General features: G+C 35.5%; 1 protein-coding gene across 2 annotated transcripts; it reads right to left on the reverse strand.

Moving 5' to 3' along the window:
- Positions 1–669: 669 nt before the first annotated feature.
- On the reverse strand, positions 670–3,364 carry LOC139866439 (zinc finger CCCH domain-containing protein 67-like). Of its 2 annotated transcripts, none has more exons than XM_071854674.1 (6): positions 2,783–3,364; positions 2,616–2,687; positions 2,185–2,304; positions 1,829–2,116; positions 1,448–1,726; positions 670–1,023 (listed from the first exon to the last, which is right to left on the reverse strand). In XM_071854674.1, the coding sequence occupies exons 1-6, from the start codon at positions 3,266–3,268 to the stop codon at positions 874–876; spliced, it is 1,395 nt and encodes a 464-aa protein (XP_071710775.1). In that variant the 5' UTR covers positions 3,269–3,364; the 3' UTR covers positions 670–873. The 2 variants fall into 2 exon arrangements, with proteins under 2 accessions (XP_071710775.1, XP_071710776.1); XM_071854675.1 differs by having other exon boundaries at positions 671–1,023; positions 2,616–2,684.
- Between the last annotated feature and the right edge of the window lie 17,468 nt (positions 3,365–20,832).

Below are 20,832 nucleotides of genomic sequence, written 5' to 3' on the forward strand. Positions count from 1 at the left end.
GGCTATGACTACAATCACATAGTTGAATCCAACCGATAGAAACATAAATAATAACTTGATTTATAACTTGGTGTGAAACTAACTACTTTTTCCTTTACCCTTACTTCAATAATAAGCTTGGAACTTCATTTCATTTATGAGATTTTCTCTGTTCGGTTTATCCAGAAGACGAACATTTTTAACTCTGACGTATACATTGCACAAACCTTCTCAGGCCACCTCAAGATTTGATTGCGACCTCTCACAAGGAGTTTAGGGTCTCGACTACTGGACTATTTTGTGATGGTTGATAAGCTTAGAACTTACAAAATGTAAAAACTGTGAAGTAAATCTTGTAAATTGTTATAAGCCATTTTGCAATACTTGCAATATTTGACAAGGCTTAATTTGTAAAAGAAAAAAAAGGAAGAACAAAACTGATTTTTCAAATACATAAGAAGTTTTTAAGCAATTTAGCTATGAGCCTAAGGCCACTTACAGCAAATTTTGATTCATAATGTAGAAAAATCACATCAAAACACCCTTCGAGCAAATTTTAATTTATCATATTGAAAAGGCACATCCAAACACCCCCTTAGACCCCTTAAAACTACTATAATCTGGTTGGAAGCCTTTGGAAAATGATGATATTCCAGTCAAGCTGTACCACAAAGATTGTACAAATCTAAACCAAAAAGGCCATGTGTATTGTTATCATAAATATAGGGTGGGCAAAAACTGATGCAACCATATAAGTACAACACAAACATAGACCAAAAGATAATTTAAGCATCAAATCCTGATATCATTCAACATTTTCTAGACAGAATTCGAAGTTTTAAGTTAGTCTAAAAACATGTAAACATTAAGCTTGTATGTGAGAGTATCACTTGATTACACAGATTGTTGTATCCGAGGCCCATCTGATCGATACCCTTCTCCTGAAGATCTTGAATTGCTATAATTTACTGGATGATCATATTTACATGCCGGCCCGTATTTGCATATCCCATACCGACTGTAGTGCGAACAGATACTCTGATCCTGATTCATATTCAAGAAAAGAAAAAAGCACAGTATAAAAATTCAAACATAAAAATTATACAACAAATGAGCAGCTGGGGGCATAAGATTAAAACAAGGCGTAAAATTGTAACCTGCCGGGTTGTGTTTCCTTTGACCCACTACTAAAAGTTCATTTTTGTCCAATTTATAAAACTATAACCATAAGAATTAAGTAGTTAGTACTTAGTTATGATTAACTTAGAAGATTGTATACATTACATATTGACTCCCTGCAACTTTTGAGTTGTTTTCTTGTACTAGCTAGTTTGAGATATATATAAAAATCAACTGATTTACCATTTGTCAACTCATGAATTCAACATTCTACAGTTTTTACAGTTTATTCCACAAAGACAACTACTTTTTTTAAAATAACATGAAGGCGATTAAAGAATATACTTACAGGTCTTAAAGGCAACCCTTTGTCACTCAAAACAGATGGTGCGTTTCTAGTACTGCGACTCTTAGGATGATGAAACTTGCACGTTGACCTGTATTTGCAATCTCCAGTTTTCATAAAATAGCTGCATTCAGGTTGTCCAGGCCTTTCGGGATAATCAGAAACTAGCATCTGTTGTTGATGATGTGTGTACACGTTGGTATCACTAGGTGGATTGTCCAGAAAGAAAGCTGGCGGTATAGGTAGGCCCCGCTCAGAACTCGGGTACACATGAGCAGCAGCCTGAACAATAAACAACATAAACCATATATTGATAAAGTTTACTCTGTATGATATGAAAAGTTAGAGACTTTATTCAACAAGATTAACCAATAACCAATTTACCTGATAACCATTCCAGTCTGAATTAGGTGGGGGCATGTTTTGGTTAGGAGAGTACATCATGGGTACAAATGCAGCATTCGGGTCAGGTGTTCTAGGAGCTGACCAAGATGGCATACTTGGCTGCGTTGGGCTTTGTAAAACAACCGGTCCATCGTTCCCATACATGGTGGGCCCATGAGTCTGAACATCACCACCTCCTACTGCAGTAGGATCAGGATGATTAAACCTACAGTTTGGCCCGTATTTGCATGACCCGTTTCGCATGTAGTATGGACACTCTTTCTCTCCCTGTAACATAACTTAATCAAACAAACAATAACAAAACAGAACATAACTATGATTGAAAAATGTTATACCAGACGAATTGGCAGGCCCAAAAAGTTGTACTCCACTACTGGTGCAATTGCAGTCTTCACTCTAGTATGATTGTATTTGCAAGCTTTTCCAAACTTGCAGCCCGCAGATGATAAATAGTACTGCAGCAAACTCGAGTCAAAATTTTTACAAGTTACAAATGCATCAAGCCACCATTATATTATTCATATCATCATACAATATCATGTTTAACTAGTGAACAACATAGACATAAACAGTAATAGAAACCCAAAGAAGTACCACATGTTTAACTAGTTCACAATTGTATAGCATTGCTACTTGACATAAAAAATGCCTAATAAGTAGATATAATAACAAACCAAATTAAATCTATACAATTCATACACTCAAATTAATATACAAATAAAAATAAATACTGCTATAAATATATAAACATCATAATGAATATAACCTTGCACTCAATTGGCTGCCCATGCCTCTCCATGTTGTCTTCCCTGTGCTTCTTAAACTCCATAGTAGGCTGCTAGACAATAATTATTTTTTAACAAATAAAATTTTATATAACTTAAATTAAACATAAACATACAAATATAATTATAATATTTATTAAAAAAAAACCTGATTTTTCCTTCCGAGAGGGTGATTAAACTTGCAATTTGATCCATACTTACACATCCCAGTTCTCATATAATAAGAACAATCTTCAGCATCAGGTCTTACAGGATAATGATAACTTTTCATTGTACCATCATTATCATCTGTAAACCTATGCTGGTAATCATCAAACCCCCATTCATCACCATTACTTTCATAAACCCTAATTTCACTACTTATTCCATCATCCACAAACTCAACCTCATCTTTTTCCTTAAAATCATCACTCTGCCCTAATTTTTGGTGTTCTAAACCCCAACATTGATTCGGATCCTGTTCCGAATCATCAGAATGAGCCTCGAGATCTCGATCGTACGAGTTTGAAATTACTAGGGTTTCGAGTTCGTGAGATAGAGATGAAACGATTTCATCGGTGTTGTGAGATGAAAGATCAGATTGTTGTGAGTGTTGTTGATTATTGAGTTGTGATTTTGGTTCAAGTGTCTCCATTTTTTAACAACTCAACATCTCAAATTTTATGAAAAATGTTGAGGAGAAAAAAAAAAAAAGGGTTTTTGAGGTGTTTGTTGTTTATGAAAGAGTGCAGACGAGTACGTTTGTGTGTATTAAAGTGTGAAAGAGAAGGTTTGAATATGTACGTATACTGACTACATGTACAAACATATACATATAGATAGATAGATACAGATATACATATTTTTTGAAAAGCAACATACTGTATATTGAAAAAAAACAGGAGAAACAGATATACATATACTGGTATAAAAAAATTCTTTTAACAACTTACACTTAAAATAATTGTACATGTTAAATTGTGATGACGGTATGTTAATTGTACAAATATTTTACGCATATTAACGACAACTATAAATATCAAAAATACATATGTATGTATAAGTATTAAATTAAAATAAAGAATATAATTAAATCTATCTATTACATACTAGTAAAAGGGCAATTACATGACATCATTGTATAATTTTTAGCTTAGCTTAAAATATAAAAAGAGACACATGTCACATATCCAAAACACATTGCTTACATCATTTATTACATAAAATTTTTAATTATTTAATATTAAAAAAAAGAAACTTAAAAAAAAAACGGTATAACCCTATTCACGTGTGTCTGCCCGAGCCCCTATTCAAAAGATTCAAGCCCTAATTAAATCACGGCTTTCTTCATCTTCCCAAAAAATTTGCCAAGATTTTCTCATCTTCTCGGTACAAATAAAATTTGCGTGTGCCTGTACAACTCAAATTCTACATATCAATTCAAAAATCACACACTAAAATATCAATCCACGTCTCTTTCTCCTTCAACGTTGTCGTTCAAAAAACCCTACGCACAAACGACGCACGTCTATTTCTTCTAGCTACTATTTTCTTCCATACCCAAATCAGATTTTATCGAATTAGGTATTGTATATTTATTTTGGGAAGTTATTTCTGTTATCAATCTCTATTTCATGATTTCATTTCGTTTTTTGTGTCAATTGGACCATTTTAATCATTGATGATGGTAAATCATTAGTAGAGAATGAAGATTAGGGTGATATTAACCATTTGATTTATCGATATTCAATGTGGGTACAAGCTTTGATCACTATGAGCATGCTGCTGCTGATACAATTTGTTCCTTGTGTTGTTACTTAGTTTTTTTCTTTCTTTCTCAAAGTCAGTGTCTTAATCTTTTGATTAATGGGTTTGATTCTTAATTTCACATTTTGTTTTTCTCTTATGAGTATAATTTAACATTTTTTCAGTTAATTAGTATGTTATTTCATTTATTAGTTTATGTAATAAAGTTGAGACAGGTTATGTTACTTTGATTAATAATGCATGATGCTCACTAAGTGTTTGATGAAATGTTCAAATAAAAAAGGGCTAACTTTGTGAATTTATTTGAATTGGCAGGTTTCATGTGTTGCTTTGAGCTAATCTTGGTCAAAAGAATCATCTTCTGAGTTATAGTTTGTACGATGGAGGTAGGCTTTATGTGTTGCATAAGCCACATGTTCTTCTTCTTCATAAGCCAAAAGTTCTCTTATGTGCTTAAACTTATGACAATACTCTTATGAAATTAGCCTTTTGATTAATACTGTGTATTATTGTTTTGTTTCAGGAATTGATATGATTTGAAACACAACGGGAGTTTCTTTGCTCATGAAGCTGTGAGTTTCATTATTATCTTTATTGGCTTTAACTAATGATTTACAACCTCAGTTTACAACTTCAACTAGAAAGGTACCATATTTTAGGTTTCCTATTTGGGTACTTTATGATTTTACTTATCAATGAGGTTGTCTTGATGCATTCTGGTAACATGAGATTGTTAATGGCTGACATTGGAAGTGCTTATGTCTAATATATTTGCGGAGCATTAAACCAATTTTTGAATGGTATGTTATTATGTTTTTTTAAGTTTCTTTGATATTGTAATTTGTAAAGAAACTTAAAGTGATAAATGTTACGGTTTCTTTGATATTGTCCTGTAGGTTGAATTATAAGAGAGATTGTAGGTTGACTTTAAAATAAACAAGTTGTATTCATTATTGAACAAGTCATCTCTTTGTTATGATGGCAAATATTATTTTGTAAATATTATAATGTTATGGTTAAATATTAAAATAATCATGTGTATTGTATGTTTGACATTCACAATGTGTAGTAACTCGTCCTTATCCTCCTGGACGAAGTCATCAACATTTGGTCCCATTGCGAGGTACTGTCCTAAATATGCAGGAATGACTCCATGTAATATGAGCAAATGCACAGCGGAAGACTTCTTATATACCTGAGAATAAACATGCTTAAAATTGTCAACCAAAAGGTTGGTGAGTTCATAGGTTTATCCTAACAATCATTTCGATATATTAATAGACCACAAGATTTCATAATCATAAACATAATACACTCGCAAGTGTATGTAAAACATTCTAAGTGGTTGAGCACTTGGTAACCATACTTAACATTTAATCAAAGTCGCATATTCCCTTTATTATAAAATCTCACTACACTGTACCAAGTGTAGCCTACAAAACGAAGTACTGTGCAACCGTTGAATACCGGTCGTCCAGTCCGGTTGGGGTTGTCAGGCCCGATAGATCTATCAACAGGATTCGCGTTTACAATACCCATGTAAATAGTAGTTACCAAGCTACATGGAAGTATGCCAGTGGTACAACTCAACGTAGAATATATTTTTAAGTACTTGTGTTTATTTCGTGAACATTTATAAAAGCAGCGCATGTATTCTCAGCCCAAAATATATATTGCAAAAGCAATTAAAAAGGGGGCAAATGAAACTAACGCATATAAATATTGTAAAACAGTTATTAAAACATTGCATGTATTCTCAGCCCAAAAATGTAATGAGTAAAAGGGAGCAAATGAAACTCACCATAATGTATTTTGTAGTAAAAATACATATAACGACATTGAACAAATATAAGGTTGGTCTCGGATTCACGAACCTATATCATTTGTATATTTATTAATTCATATAATCGTAATCGAACAAAATATATGTATATTATTATTAGTGCTATAATTCTTATATTAATAACTTATAGGTTTCATTATTTAATTAAATATATCCATTTTATATATTCTAAGTAAATAAAGATATTAATATAGTTAAGTTATGTGTATTAAATATATTTTTATATAAAGATCATTTATTTGTTAATTTAACAATAATATTAGATTAAGGATAGTAATAATAATGATAGTATTAATAGTAATATTAATAATAATAAGAATGTTGATTTTAAAAGTGATAATTTTAATAAATATAATATCTTTAATAATAATAATAATTTTACTAAAAATAATGTTTTTAATAATAAATATAAATGATAGTTTTAATATAATTGTAAAAATATTAACTTTTAATAATAATAATAACATACTAATAAGGATAATCTTATTAATAATAGTAATGATGTTATTAATGGTAATACTTATGTTAATCATAGTAATTAATGATAATGAAAATGTTAATTTTTGATAATAATACTTAATACGGATAACTAATACTTATAATAATAATAATTATAATAATAAATGATAATACTAATAATAACAATAATGATATTATTGCTAATTAGTTTAATGATTATGATAATCATTTTATTATAGTTTATGATAATAATAATAATTAACATAATAACAATAATAATTAATAATTAATAATAATAATAATAATAATAATAATAATAATAATAATAATAATAATAATAATAATAATAATAATAATAATAATAATAATAATAATAATAATAATAATAATAATAATAATTTTTAGAAAAATAAGACTACCTCATAAAGGGTTTTAAAAAAATAGTTGTCTCCAGCAAGAATCGAACCCAAGACCTCCTGTTTATACGCAAACACTCCAACCCTCTGATCCAGCATGCCTTTCTGTTTTAATACTCGTTTTAATTTGTTTTAACTTATTATTGTTATCTTCTTCTTCCTCAAGTACTGAATCGACCAGAGACCAAATCAAAACTAACCACTAATTAACTAAATGTTTTAAGTGCTTCTATAAAAACAGAAACGATTCCTTGTGTTTAATTTTTATTAACAGAACAAAATAAAATTTTTTTTTGGAGCTGTAACAGTAAAAATGAACGAGGAAGAACTCGTTCTTCAATTTCAATTTTTAAACTGTTTTAGGCCATGGTCCCTTCATGAAAAAGGCTGCAAATCTTTCCTATAAACTATCTGAATCGTTAATTTAACTCAAAACACTAACACAAGTTCGAATTTCACGATGAACACATTATTTGACTTTTTGACATTTAAGTTTGACCTCAAAATTAAGATTCGATATAAGGATTTGGCTTTTGAAACTTTGCAGAAAGATTTTAGACACGGTTCTTAACATGACTGTATTTATGGATTTAAAAATGGAATTCGAATTCAATCTTTGAAAGAAAATACTACTCGTACAGGGGACTATTGGTTTCTTCATAAGTTTTTAGCTAAATTCCCTCCTATTAAATGTTGATGTAGATGATATATAATAATTGGAAAGCTGTACAAGTCGTTTAACCTTCAGTGAATTGTTTTTATTCAGGAAATTATTCGTTGACAGAGTAATCAATCAAGAACAGGATTAATTAAGGAAAAAAATAAAAACTGTTGTAAATTGGTACTGACTTCGATTTTAATTGGATGTGGAGGAACTGGTAACCAATTTTAGGGACACAGACAAAGTCTAAAAAAAAATCGATGTTGAAAGGAGGCCACTTCAATATATGATATCGCATATTTTATACACGTTTTCCTTAGCGATATCGATCATAATTTAGTCCGTTCGGATACGATTTGGTGTTTATTTTGATAATATTGAGATTGTTCGAGTTTGAAGAGCTATTTGTAGAAGAGATGCGGTTTTTGAAGCTTTTGAGGCATTTTGTCGATTGGTTGATATTACTAGTGCATCGAGGATTACAACGTTAATGTTTTATTGATTAAAGAGGTTTTGAGATTATTTAAGCAAGTAAAAAGAGAAAAATAAACGAAGGTAAATTTTCATGCTATATGTCGCGGCGCGACAATTGCCTCCGCGGCGCGACGAATGACGTGTTTCCAGATCAGAAGTTGGTTTAAAGAGGTTAAAAATTCAAGCTATATGTCGCGGCGCGACAGTTTTGGTCGTGGCGCGACCGTGATTCGGTTCAGGTGATTTTGGCAAGTTATAAAATGCCCGAAAAATACCCTAATTATTCATTCTTCCATCCAGACGAATTGGGGCAGCTTTTGGACGGTTTTTGGTGATCTTTGGAGAACTTCAAGGTCATTCTAACACATCAATCATTCCAGAAACAAGTCTCGATCCGTTTATCGTTCAAGATTCAATCATTAATTAGGTTAATCTCTTTGTTTAAAACAATGAATTCTTCTATTACTTTGATTGTGATTTTTGTTCTAGCCATGATTTTTGACTAAACCTTTAATGTTTGTCTAGATTGAATATTTGCATGTGTTTGGATGATACTTTGTAGCTTTATTAATTAATGCATGATAATTATGAGTTTTGATTAAGAACCATTCTTGTGGGTGTTGATTATTGTTACTAGGTAGATTAGTGAATCTTGTTTGAACAAAGGGAACCCTGTTTCAATTTAGTGATCTAATTTCCAATTGATTTGTCTTAACCGATTGGGTGCTTACTGGACCAAGGGGGTAAACCGGGTAACATTGATTTAACAAAGCAGGGGTGAATTGTGTGGAGCGAACGCGTAACCAATTAAATCTTAATCTTATAATTAACTAGTTACTAAGTCACAAACGAAAGAGGTCTTTGGTGAAAGGGAACCCTAAGCCAATAAATCCTAGTTTGACGTGTTTGCTAAAAGAGAACTCTGGGTAAACCGACTCTGTAATTGCGTGCATTGATAAATAGAACTAGTGCTTAATAACAAATCATCCAACACTGTGAATAGGAGATCTAGGCGAACATTCTTCTATCTATTGAATTCAAATATCTTTACTTTTTGTTGAGTCAGCATTTATTTTTATAAACTTAAAAATATAAAAATATCGTCTTTTACTTTTAATCAATCTTTGATTTGGCTAATCGTTAAATAGCCACAAAACAAATATTCTCGTACTTTCAATTTTCATAGTTTAACTTAATTTATTTTATTAGTTATAATCTTAATTCTCACGTTAAAACTGTCCTTGGAACGATTTCGGAATTACCAATTTTATACTATTACACGATCGGGTACACTGCCCGTTAGTGTGTAGTAATCTTTAAACCGGCATTTTCAGAGATAAATTATATAATAGATTTTATACATCAAGTTTTTGGCGCCGCTGCCGGGGACAGTTGTGTTGAAAATTAAGATTGTTATCTAATTGTTCTTAGTTTAGTTTAGTTATAGTTTATTATTTCTTTTCGTTATTCTCAGTTGAATCGGTGCGTTTAATCAGTTGTTAGTTGTGATTTCGCAGGTAACAGGTAGTGCATGCCACATACGCATTCTTCTAATTCTCCGATTCTTCAACCATTTGCAGAACCCGAAAGAGAGTTATTCAGAGCGTTAAGTCACGAACAACAGTCTACAGTGGATTCATCTTTTTCTTCAAGTGCTAATATAATTAATTTGGCCAGTAGTTCTGAGACTGTGGTGCCCGATACACCACCTGAAATCAGAGAAGAAGAAGAATCTTACATTTCCTTAGATCTTTTCGAGACTGAAGATATGGCTGACCAAGAACAACCACCTCGTCCTCAGACTATGGCACAAAAGTTGAAGGCCACACGAGGAGGCCAAGGCAATTCGATTACTCAACCGAGCATCACTCAGCCTTTCTAAATTACAGGGCCGATCCTGAATTTGATTTCTTCTGATTGCCGATTTTATGGCAAGGATACTGAGGATGCTAACGAGCATCTTCGTAATTTTAATGATGTTTGCAATTTGTTTAAGTTGCATGAGGTTGCCGATACTTCAGTCAAGACAAGGCTTTTTCCTTGGACTCTTAAGGGAGAAGCCAAGAGATGTTTAGATAAGCAACCAGAGGGTACGATTACCTCTTGGGAGACTTTGGAGGATAAGTTTTTATCGAAGTTTTTCCCTGCGTCTCGAGCTGCTAGACTTCAAGCAGAAATTTCACAATTCAGACAAAAGAGCAGTGAGACGTTATTTGATGCTTGGGACCGTTTTGCTACTTTGTTACGCTCATGTCCGCAACACGGGTTGAATGATTTACAGAAGGTTCAGATTTTCTACAAGGGTTGTGATATCCCAACTCGTCAGACTATTGATCAAGCAGCAGGTGGTACGTTAATGGATAAGACCGAAGAAGAGGCGTTAGAGATAATTAAAAAGCAAGCTGCTTACTCTCACGAATGGCATCAAGATCATGAGTCATTCCATTCAGCTTTAGTTAAGAAGACTGAAACCCATGGTGCATATGACGATTTTGGGTCTATCAGTGCTAAATTGGATTCCTTTGGTAGGAATTTGGAGAAGATAAATAAGGATATTCATGGTATGAAGGTTGGTTGTGAGTATTGTGGGGGATTACATCAGGCGAAAGATTGTGATGCAGGTTTGACTATGAATCAGAAGGAAGAGATTGCTTATATTAGTCAGCAGAACAACAATCAGTTCCAGGGACGTGCGCAGTTTAATAGGAATTTCAACAATCCCTATAATCCTCAAGGTAATCAAGGTTCGAGGTTCCAGCCAGGTTCTAGTGGAGGATATCAACAGCAAGCTCCCGGGTATTTTCAGAAACCCCAAGCCGAAGAGAAAAAGTCCAATCTTGAAGCTATGATCGAGAAGCTTATGATTTCTCAAACTCAGCTTGTTACTACTGTTACTCAGAACAATGAGAAGAATGATCAAATGTTTCGAAATTAACAAGCAGCGATTCAGAATCTTGAGAAACAAATTGGTCAGCTTGCTAGTCAGAATAATGTGAGGAAACCGGGGGAGTTACCGAGTAAGACCGATAACAACCCAAAAAATGGGCACGTTAATGCTATCACTACCCTCAGTGGTTTAGCATATGATTCACCGAGAAAACCCGATGAGGATGATTTACGAGTGCCGTTGGTTACGGATAGTGAGCCAGTTGTTGTTAGTGAACCGGAGGGGGATAAGGAGCCGGAACAGGTGATTGAGAATGTTGTAAGGGTACTGGAAACTGTTGCTGCTAAACCGGTAGTTAAAGAGTATCAACCACCGCTCCCATTCCCGAGGAAGCAGAGACTGGAGAAGCTGGAGGCAGAAAAGTCCAAGTTCATGGACTTGATTAAAAAAGTTAACATTAATTTGCCTTGTATTGATGTGATTGCAGGTATGCCCAAGTATGCAAGGTTTCTTAAGGACTTGTTAACTAACAGGAAGAAGCTGGAGAACGTGTCTTCAGTCAGGTTAAATGCTGTAACGACCCGACCAAAACCGTTATTGACGGCGCCGTTAACTTAGGTCCCGTTGCGTGGTCGTAGTCCCTATATGAGACTCGTTTGACCAAAATTATGTCGCATTCATTTGAAAGGTACAAGACTTGCAAGTTTAGTTTACAAAACCGTTCGACAACAAGTCTAAGTTTACAAAAGTCATAAAGTATAAATGAAATAACTTGCGACATAATATAAGTTGAAAAACACAGTTGCTATAAATAGCGTAAGTATGTAAACAAAAGTTTGAATCCAAAAGTGCTATCCCTAGCGTATGTATGTATGTATGCTTGACCCCAAGCAAGAAATCAGAGTGTATGCATGTATGCTCGACTCCAAGCAAGTATGAGTGTACGCGGAAGCATGTATCAAATAGCCAAGTATGAACCTGAGAAACATATAGAAAACTGTCAACGAAAAACGTTGGTGAAATCATAGGTGTTTGTAATAAACGTTGTTTTTGAACCACAAGATTTAGTATTCCCATAACGTTGATTATCATAATCGTTTGCATTCCAAAAGTATTGTTCGCAAGCACCCAATTATCAAGACTTAACGTTTCCTTCCATAGAACCCCATCACAATAGTGTTAGAACATACACTGTTTCTCGAAAATATATTTCATCCGTAGACGGTAGCGAACCGTCCGTAATGAGGGTTTGTCAAACCCGTATGGCCACACAATATAAGTTCTCGCTTACACCCTGCAAGTGTAACTAATGATAATCGAATTGAGGATTTTTGTTCTAACTCGCTGTGGAATGTTTGTTTTCCTTGTACTTGTGTTCAAAGTATAAAAGTAAGTAGTACAAAATGTAACAAAGTATATGTTTCTCAGCCCACAATTTAAAAGTATAAAAAGTTGTTGAAAAGGTGGGACTATGATCTCACCTCGAGTGCACGAGTATAAAAGTACTTCACAAAGTAACGTATGCATGAAAGTTGCTTAGCCTTGACCTAAACAAGTAAGTTGTGTCAATTAACCGGTTACGATACAAGGTCGGGTGAAATGTGTTCAATTAGTCCTATGGCTCGTTACGACTCGAAAAGTATAGCATGTGAATCACGTTGTCAAGTTTCATGCAAGAATCAAGTATAAAAGAAAGACTAGAACGATTGCATAAGTGTTTAGTTAAGTTTGACTAAAAGTCAAACTTGGTCAAAGTCAAAGTCAACGGGGTCGGGTCGGGTATCCGACAATTTTTCTAAGTTATATAATCATATATGAGCATGTTGGCCAAGTTTCATGTTAATCGGAGGTCCGTAGCATATCAAACATTTTACGTCAAATGACCAAGCAAAACAGCCCATTTTAGTGTATCAAGACGGTGTCCCAAAATCAGGACGGCGTCCCAATATGAAGAGTGGGACGGCGTCCCAAAATCAGGACGGCGTCCCAATATGAAGAGTGGGACGGCGTCCCAAAAGTCAGGACGGCGTCCCAATTGGCATCCAGTGTCTGTTTGCTGAATTCCTCAAATGGACGAACCAAAACACAAACAATCACATTTTATGATCCGCAAACAATTAGAACATGTATTTTATATCATCGGAAAGCTATTTTGACAAGGAATACAACTAACCACATATCATTAATCAAAATCATCATTTAAGACAATAGAAACCTCGTTGAATGGTCGTTAAGCGTTCAAAATCAAAGTTTAGGTTCATCAAATGCATTTCAAGTTCCGGGAATCCAATTTATACATATGATATGCCGTTTTGAAGGTAATCAAACATGTAATACAACTAAACACTTATTAATAACATTAACAAGCATTCAACGCATCAAAAGTTCGTTTTAAAGCTATCAAACCCTAACCAAAAGTTCACAAAATCAATAATCACGTTTATGAAGTTTCTTTAATCAATCTATACATCAACATGAAGCTAATGATGCTAGTAACACTTTTAAAACATGAACTTTAACAATCTAACACATTTGATCATCCAAAATCAAAGATTAAGCATACACTTTTCATTTTCAAGCTAGTTACACCAAAACAACAAGATCGAGCATACAAATCATATATTCATGTTATACACGAGCCATAGACACTAACTAACAACATTTTAAGTCAAAAACACGAATTTAAAGAAATCTAGAGTTTTAGAAATGTTACCCAAAATCGGTGTAGTTAGTATCAAATCGTAGAGAATGATGAGAGGATCAAGAATATGTAGTCGGATTTGTTGTGAGCTTTCTAGTTCCAAATTAGATGATGAATTTGTGTTTGAAGGTTTGAGAGAATAAAAATGGAAGTAGGAAAGAAAGAGTTAGTGAATGAATGGGATAAGTGGTGGTGGTGGTGACTAGTTACAAAGTTTTGGCCAAGTGCCAAAATTAGTCCCTCAAGTTTGTAGTCGGGTGCGGGAATTAACCAAACGAATATTTTTAAAACGCAAGTTAACGAGAGATGTTGTAATCGAGTAACGGGATTATCAAGAACATTAGTTAACGAAGTGTACGAGTATAGGTGACGAGAGATGTCATTTTAGAAAAAAAAGACGGTGTTAAAAATAAATTTAACGGAAAAACGCGGGATGTTACATTATCCACACCTCAAAAGAAATTTCGTCCCGAAATTTAGTTGGAAGTAGTAGTTGTTGAATCTTCCTCGAGATCTTGTGTTGCCAATTCTACGAATGAGGGGTAAGTACGTCCTAGGGTATTTCAACGAACTCGACGGTCGGGGTTTCACGTCGTCTTAGAGTTTGGTTTCACGATTCATGGTTTCAACCGGTCCTCCTAGGAAGTTAAGTTTATCATCGATAGGAAGTTCATTAAAAAGATATCAAGTTCTTGTTTCACAAAACACGTCTTTAAGTTGATACAGCGAATGTAGGATAAACGGAGACTCAGAATGAGTCGGAAAATCTAAACGGCTAGCAACGGGTCTAAAACGCCCCAAGATTTCAAAAGGATTAAAATATCACGGATTTAGCTTTCTATGTTTCCCGAAACGGATTACACCTCCTCAAAGTGCGACTTTTAACGTGACGCGGTTTCCCATGGAATTCGAAAGGTTTACGTGTAACATCGGCATAGCTCCTGGTGATTACGAGTCGCGTTGGGTCTTGCTTGAATATGAATAAATCCTCTCGATTGCTCATGAATAAGCTCGGCCCCGGTGAATTGATCATCGTTTACTTGGTTTCGACAAAAAGGAGGATGACGTTTCCGGTCACATGTGGTTTCAAAAGGTGTGACGTTAAAACTCGAATGAAAATCATTGTAGTACGAGGATTAAGCTAAAGGAAAATACTTTTCTCAAGTAAATTTGAAGTTAGTAATACAACTCGTATTATGGATTCTAAGGTTTAAATCGTATGTTTGTTCTGTCCGTCGGGTTACGGATGGTACGCGGTACTCATGTCTAAACGTGGTCCCGAGGCTTTTTGTGAGGCACTCCGAAGTCTAGAAATGAAACGAGGATCTTGGTCCAAAACGGAGTACATTCCGTAAGGTATATTTGAACAAATCCATTAGGACTCGAAAACGTTAGTTAGAACAAGTTTCTCAAGAAATTTGCGTTGCGGAAGATTTATCGGTTTCCAAAAACGTTCGTCGGGACTATTCACCCTCGAGGCGAATACTAGCATAACGTGAAGAGTCTCTCTCCATTGAGAATTTAAAATAAAAGATTTCCTGAACCGGAATTACGAGTGTAAGGCGAGAGAAGTTTCCGCCTCGATGCGAGCATAACGAGTAAGTTGTAGTTAGTCAATAAAACTGTGCGAGGACGAGATAGTATACACGTGTAACGTATGGTCAAAGTTGGGAGAATTCTTCATTCATTCGGAAGCATAAATATAGTTCGACAATAATCGAAGATGTGTCCCTGGTATGGTGGTTGTCAGTACTTTCGGAGTTTTCAGATGTCCAAACATGAAAGGATGAAGTCATGTACATGGCACATGGTGGTGATTAGGTTGATCGAGTCTAACCACCATCACGTGTCATTAGAACTTTGGTATGTCTTACCGTAATATAACCACGTTGATCGAGTGTCGTTATATTACGCTAACTCATACCTCCATTCCCACATCACTCCATAACATCAAGTTCGTGTAACTGTGAAGATCTAGAATGAACAAAGTGTAACGACGTCTCAAACGTGACTCGTATTAAATCGAAAGAATTTCTGCAATTCTAAAGAAGCGTTCCTCGAGGGAAGTGTATAAATGTTTGTTCACGTCAATGCGGTTCGAGTCAGACAATAACGTATTCAGGTATGAAAAGAGTAACGAGTCATGATAATGAGTAGTACGCAACCGTAGTGATAAATAGTGATGGCGATACTCATCTAGAGTGGTGGTGGTAACTTTACAACACTCGTGGATAGTACGCTGAGACGGGGTGGATAACAACCAAGGAGTCAGAATTCCCGAACTAGAGTGACTAACGAAGTCGTGGTCATCCGTACGCGTATAAACCTTGAATTCACGTGTGTTACCAAAAGTGGCGGAATACGAGTTCGTATGATGAAAACTTGGTACCATTAAGAAGTTTGCCTAAGAATGATTCAAGTATAATGCACAAGTAGTCAAGTAAGTGCTATCTATAGCAAATGTATGTCAGAATGCAATGGCTAACTATCCGGTTGTAGTCTAGATTCACTAATGCGTCCTAACGACTCTGTCAGACACACTAATGCACATCCTAGATCCCTACAACCAACGCTCTGATACCACTTGTAACGACCCGACCAAAACCGTTATTGACGGCGCCGTTAACTTAGGTCCCGTTGCGTGGTCGTAGTCCCTATATGAGACTCGTTTGACCAAAATTATGTCGCATTCATTTGAAAGGTACAAGACTTGCAAGTTTAGTTTACAAAACCGTTCGACAACAAGTCTAAGTTTACAAAAGTCATAAAGTATAAATGAAATAACTTGCGACATAATATAAGTTGAAAAACACAGTTGCTATAAATAGCGTAAGTATGTAAACAAAAGTTTGAATCCAAAAGTGCTATCCCTAGCGTATGTATGTATGTATGCTTGACCCCAAGCAAGAAATCAGAGTGTATGCATGTATGCTCGACTCCAAGCAAGTATGAGTGTACGCGGAAGCATGTATCAAATAGCCAAGTATGAACCTGAGAAACATATAGAAAACTGTCAACGAAAAACGTTGGTGAAATCATAGGTGTTTGTAATAAACGTTGTTTTTGAACCACAAGATTTAGTATTCCCATAACGTTGATTATCATAATCGTTTGCATTCCAAAAGTATTGTTCGCGAGCACCCAATTATCAAGACTTAACGTTTCCTTCCATAGAACCCCATCACAATAGTGTTAGAACATACACTGTTTCTCGAAAATATATTTCATCCGTAGACGGTAGCGAACCGTCCGTAATGAGGGTTTGTCAAACCCGTATGGCCACACAATATAAGTTCTCGCTTACACCCTGCAAGTGTAACTAATGATAATCGAATTGAGGATTTTTGTTCTAACTCGCTGTGGAATGTTTGTTTTCCTTGTACTTGTGTTCAAAGTATAAAAGTAAGTAGTACAAAATGTAACAAAGTATATGTTTCTCAGCCCACAATTTAAAAGTATAAAAATTTGTTGAAAAGGTGGGACTATGATCTCACCTCGAGTGCACGAGTATAAAAGTACTTCACAAAGTAACGTATGCATGAAAGTTGCTTAGCCTTGACCTAAACAAGTAAGTTGTGTCAATTAACCGGTTACGATACAAGGTCGGGTGAAATGTGTTCAATTAGTCCTATGGCTCGTTACGACTCGAAAAGTATAGCATGTGAATCACGTTGTCAAGTTTCATGCAAGAATCAAGTATAAAAGAAAGACTAGAACGATTGCATAAGTGTTTAGTTAAGTTTGACTAAAAGTCAAACTTGGTCAAAGTCAAAGTCAACGGGGTCGGGTCGGGTATCCGACAATTTTTCTAAGTTATATAATCATATATGAGCATGTTGGCCAAGTTTCATGTTAATCGGAGGTCCGTAGCATATCAAACATTTTACGTCAAATGACCAAGCAAAACAGCCCATTTTAGTGTATCAAGACGGTGTCCCAAAATCAGGACGGTGTCCCAATATGAAGAGTGGGACGGCGTCCCAAAATCAGGACGGCGTCCCAATATGAAGAGTGGGATGGCGTCCCAAAAGTCAGGACGGCGTCCCAATTGGCATCCAGGGTCTGTTTGCTGAATTCCTCAAATGGACGAACCAAAACACAAACAATCACATTTTATGATCCGCAAACAATTAGAACATGTATTTTATATCATCGGAAAGCTATTTCGACAAGGAATACAACTAAACACATATCATTAATCAAAATCATCATTTAAGACAATAGAAACCTCGTTGAATGGTCGTTAAGCGTTCAAAATCAAAGTTTAGGTTCATCAAATGCATTTCAAGTTCCGGGAATCCAATTTATACATATGATATGCCATTTTGAAGGTAATCAAACATGTAATACAACTAAACACTTATTAATAACATTAACGAGCATTCAACGCATCAAAAGTTCATTTTAAAGCTATCAAACCCTAACCAAAAGTTCACAAAATCAATAATCACGTTTATGAAGTTTCTTTAATCAATCTATACATCAACATGAAGCTAATGATGCTAGTAACACTTTTAAAACATGAACTTTAACAATCTAACACATTTGATCATCCAAAATCAAAGATTAAGCATACACTTTTCATTTTCAAGCTAGTTACACCAAAACATCAAGATCGAGCATACAAATCATATATTCATGTTATACACGAGCCATAGACACTAACTAACAACATTTTAAGTCAAAAACACGAATTTAAAGAAATCTAGAGTTTTAGAAATGTTACCCAAAATCGGTGTAGTTAGTATCAAATCGTAGAGAATGATGAGAGGATCAAGAATATGTAGTCGGATTTGTTATGAGCTTTCTAGTTCCAAATTAGATGATGAATTTGTGTTTGAAGGTTTGAGAGAATAAAAATGGAAGTAGGAAAGAAAGAGTTGGTGAATGAATGGGATAAGTGGTGGTGGTGGTGACTAGTTACAAAGTTTTGGCCAAGTGCCAAAATTAGTCCCTCAAGTTTGTAGTCGGGTGCGGGAATTAACCAAACGAATATTTTTAAAACGCAAGTTAACGAGAGATGTTGTAATCGAGTAACGGGATTATCAAGAACATTAGTTAACGAAGTGTACGAGTATAGGTGACGAGAGATGTCATTTTAGAAAAAAAAGACGGTGTTAAAAATAAATTTAACGGAAAAATGCGGGATGTTACAAATGCCGCATGCTCAGCGGTAGTTGCAAACAAGCTTCCCGAGAAGCTTTAGGATCCTGGGAGTTTTACCATTCCTTGTTTATTGGGTAACTTGGATTGTATACGGGCATTGGCAAATTTAGGGGCTAGCATAAATTTAATGCCCTATTCTATTTATTTGAAGCTAGACCCCGGGGAGTTGAAACCCACGCGAATGGCTATTCAGCTAGCAGACCGCTCTATTAAATTCCCTCGTGGATTTATCGAGAATATGCTAGTTAAGACCAGGTCGTTGGTTTTTCGGCAGATTTCGTGGTGTTAGATATGGAAGTGGATGATAGGATTCCACTGATTTTGGGTCGGCCATTTTTAAATACTGCTAGGTGTATCATTGATGTATATGGCCAACAGTTGACCCTTCGGATAGATAATTTGCATGCGACTTTTTCAATCGACCATACTTTAAAATACCCTGCGTACACCGATGATGTATGCTATTTTCTTAACACTGTGAATGTCCACTCGGAGTTGTTGCAGGAATTTTCAGAGTTACAGGGTTCAGGAGAGTGTTCATTGGTTGAAATTGATGAAGAGTTGCAGGTTGAGGAGGTGGATATTTTGACCACTTTGATGGAAAACGGCTATGAGCAGACTGAGGAGGAGTTCAAAGAACTCGAGCATGATGCGGAGTACCGGAGCAAGTCTTCAATTGAAGAACCTCCCGAGTTATTATTGAAGCCACTTCCAGATCATTTGGAATATGCTTATTTGCAGAAGGAATCTAAGCTTCCGGTAATTATTTCTTCTTCTCTTACTACAGGTCAGAAAACTGAGCTTGTAACCATGCTGCAGGCCCATAAACCGGCCATTGCGTTGAAAATTCACGACATTAAGGGTATTAGTCCCTCCTATTGCACCCATAAAATCCTAATGGAGGATAACTCCAAACCTGTGGTGCAACGTCAAAGGAGGTTGAACCCGCACATGCAAGATGTCGTGAAGAAAAAGATCATTAAGCTCCTCGATGCAGGTCTGATTTACCCGATCTCTGACAGTCCTTGGATTAGCCCGGTACACTGTGTACTTAAGAAAGGTGGTATGACTCTTACCACCAATGATAAAAACGAGTTAATTTCCACTCGGACTGTCACGGGGTGGCGTGTTTGTATTGACTATCGAAAGTTGAACGACGCCACACGTAAAGACCACTTCCCGTTACCTTTCATGGGTCAAATGCTAGAGAGGTTAGCGGGAAACAGCTTTTATTGTTTTCTTGATGGTTTTTCGGGCTATTTCCAAATTCCTATCTCGCCCGAGGACCAGGAGAAAACTACTTTCACGTGCCCGTATGGCACATTTTCAAACCGACGCATGCCCTTTGGCCTTTGCAATGCTCCGGCCACTTTTCAAAGGTGCATGATGGCCATATTCCACGATATGATAGAGGATTGCATGGAGGTGTTCATGGATGACTTTTCGGTCTTCTGTGACACTTTTGATTCATGCCTTCTGAATTTAGAACGGATGTTGGAACGGTGTGAAAAGTCTAATCTTGTGCTCAATTGGGAGAAGTGCCATTTCATGGTTCAAGGGGGAATAGTTCTCGGGCACAAGATTTCCAAGGACGGTATTGAGGTGGATCCTGCGAAGGTAACGGCTATTAAGAACCTTCCACCTCCCACCGATGTTAAGGGTGTTTGGAGTTTTCTCGGGCACGCCGGTTTTTACCGGCGATTTATTAAGGATTTTTCTAAAATAGCGAACCCGATGAATAAACTCCTTGAAAAGGACACGCCGTGGAATTTCTCCGACGAGTGCCAAAAGGCATTCGATCTTCTTAAGGAGAAACTAATCAATGCACCAATCATAATTGCTCCG

Source organism: Rutidosis leptorrhynchoides, chromosome 9 (assembly GCF_046630445.1).
Source record: "Rutidosis leptorrhynchoides isolate AG116_Rl617_1_P2 chromosome 9, CSIRO_AGI_Rlap_v1, whole genome shotgun sequence".
In the NCBI taxonomy this organism is placed as follows: Eukaryota; Viridiplantae; Streptophyta; class Magnoliopsida; order Asterales; family Asteraceae; genus Rutidosis; species Rutidosis leptorrhynchoides.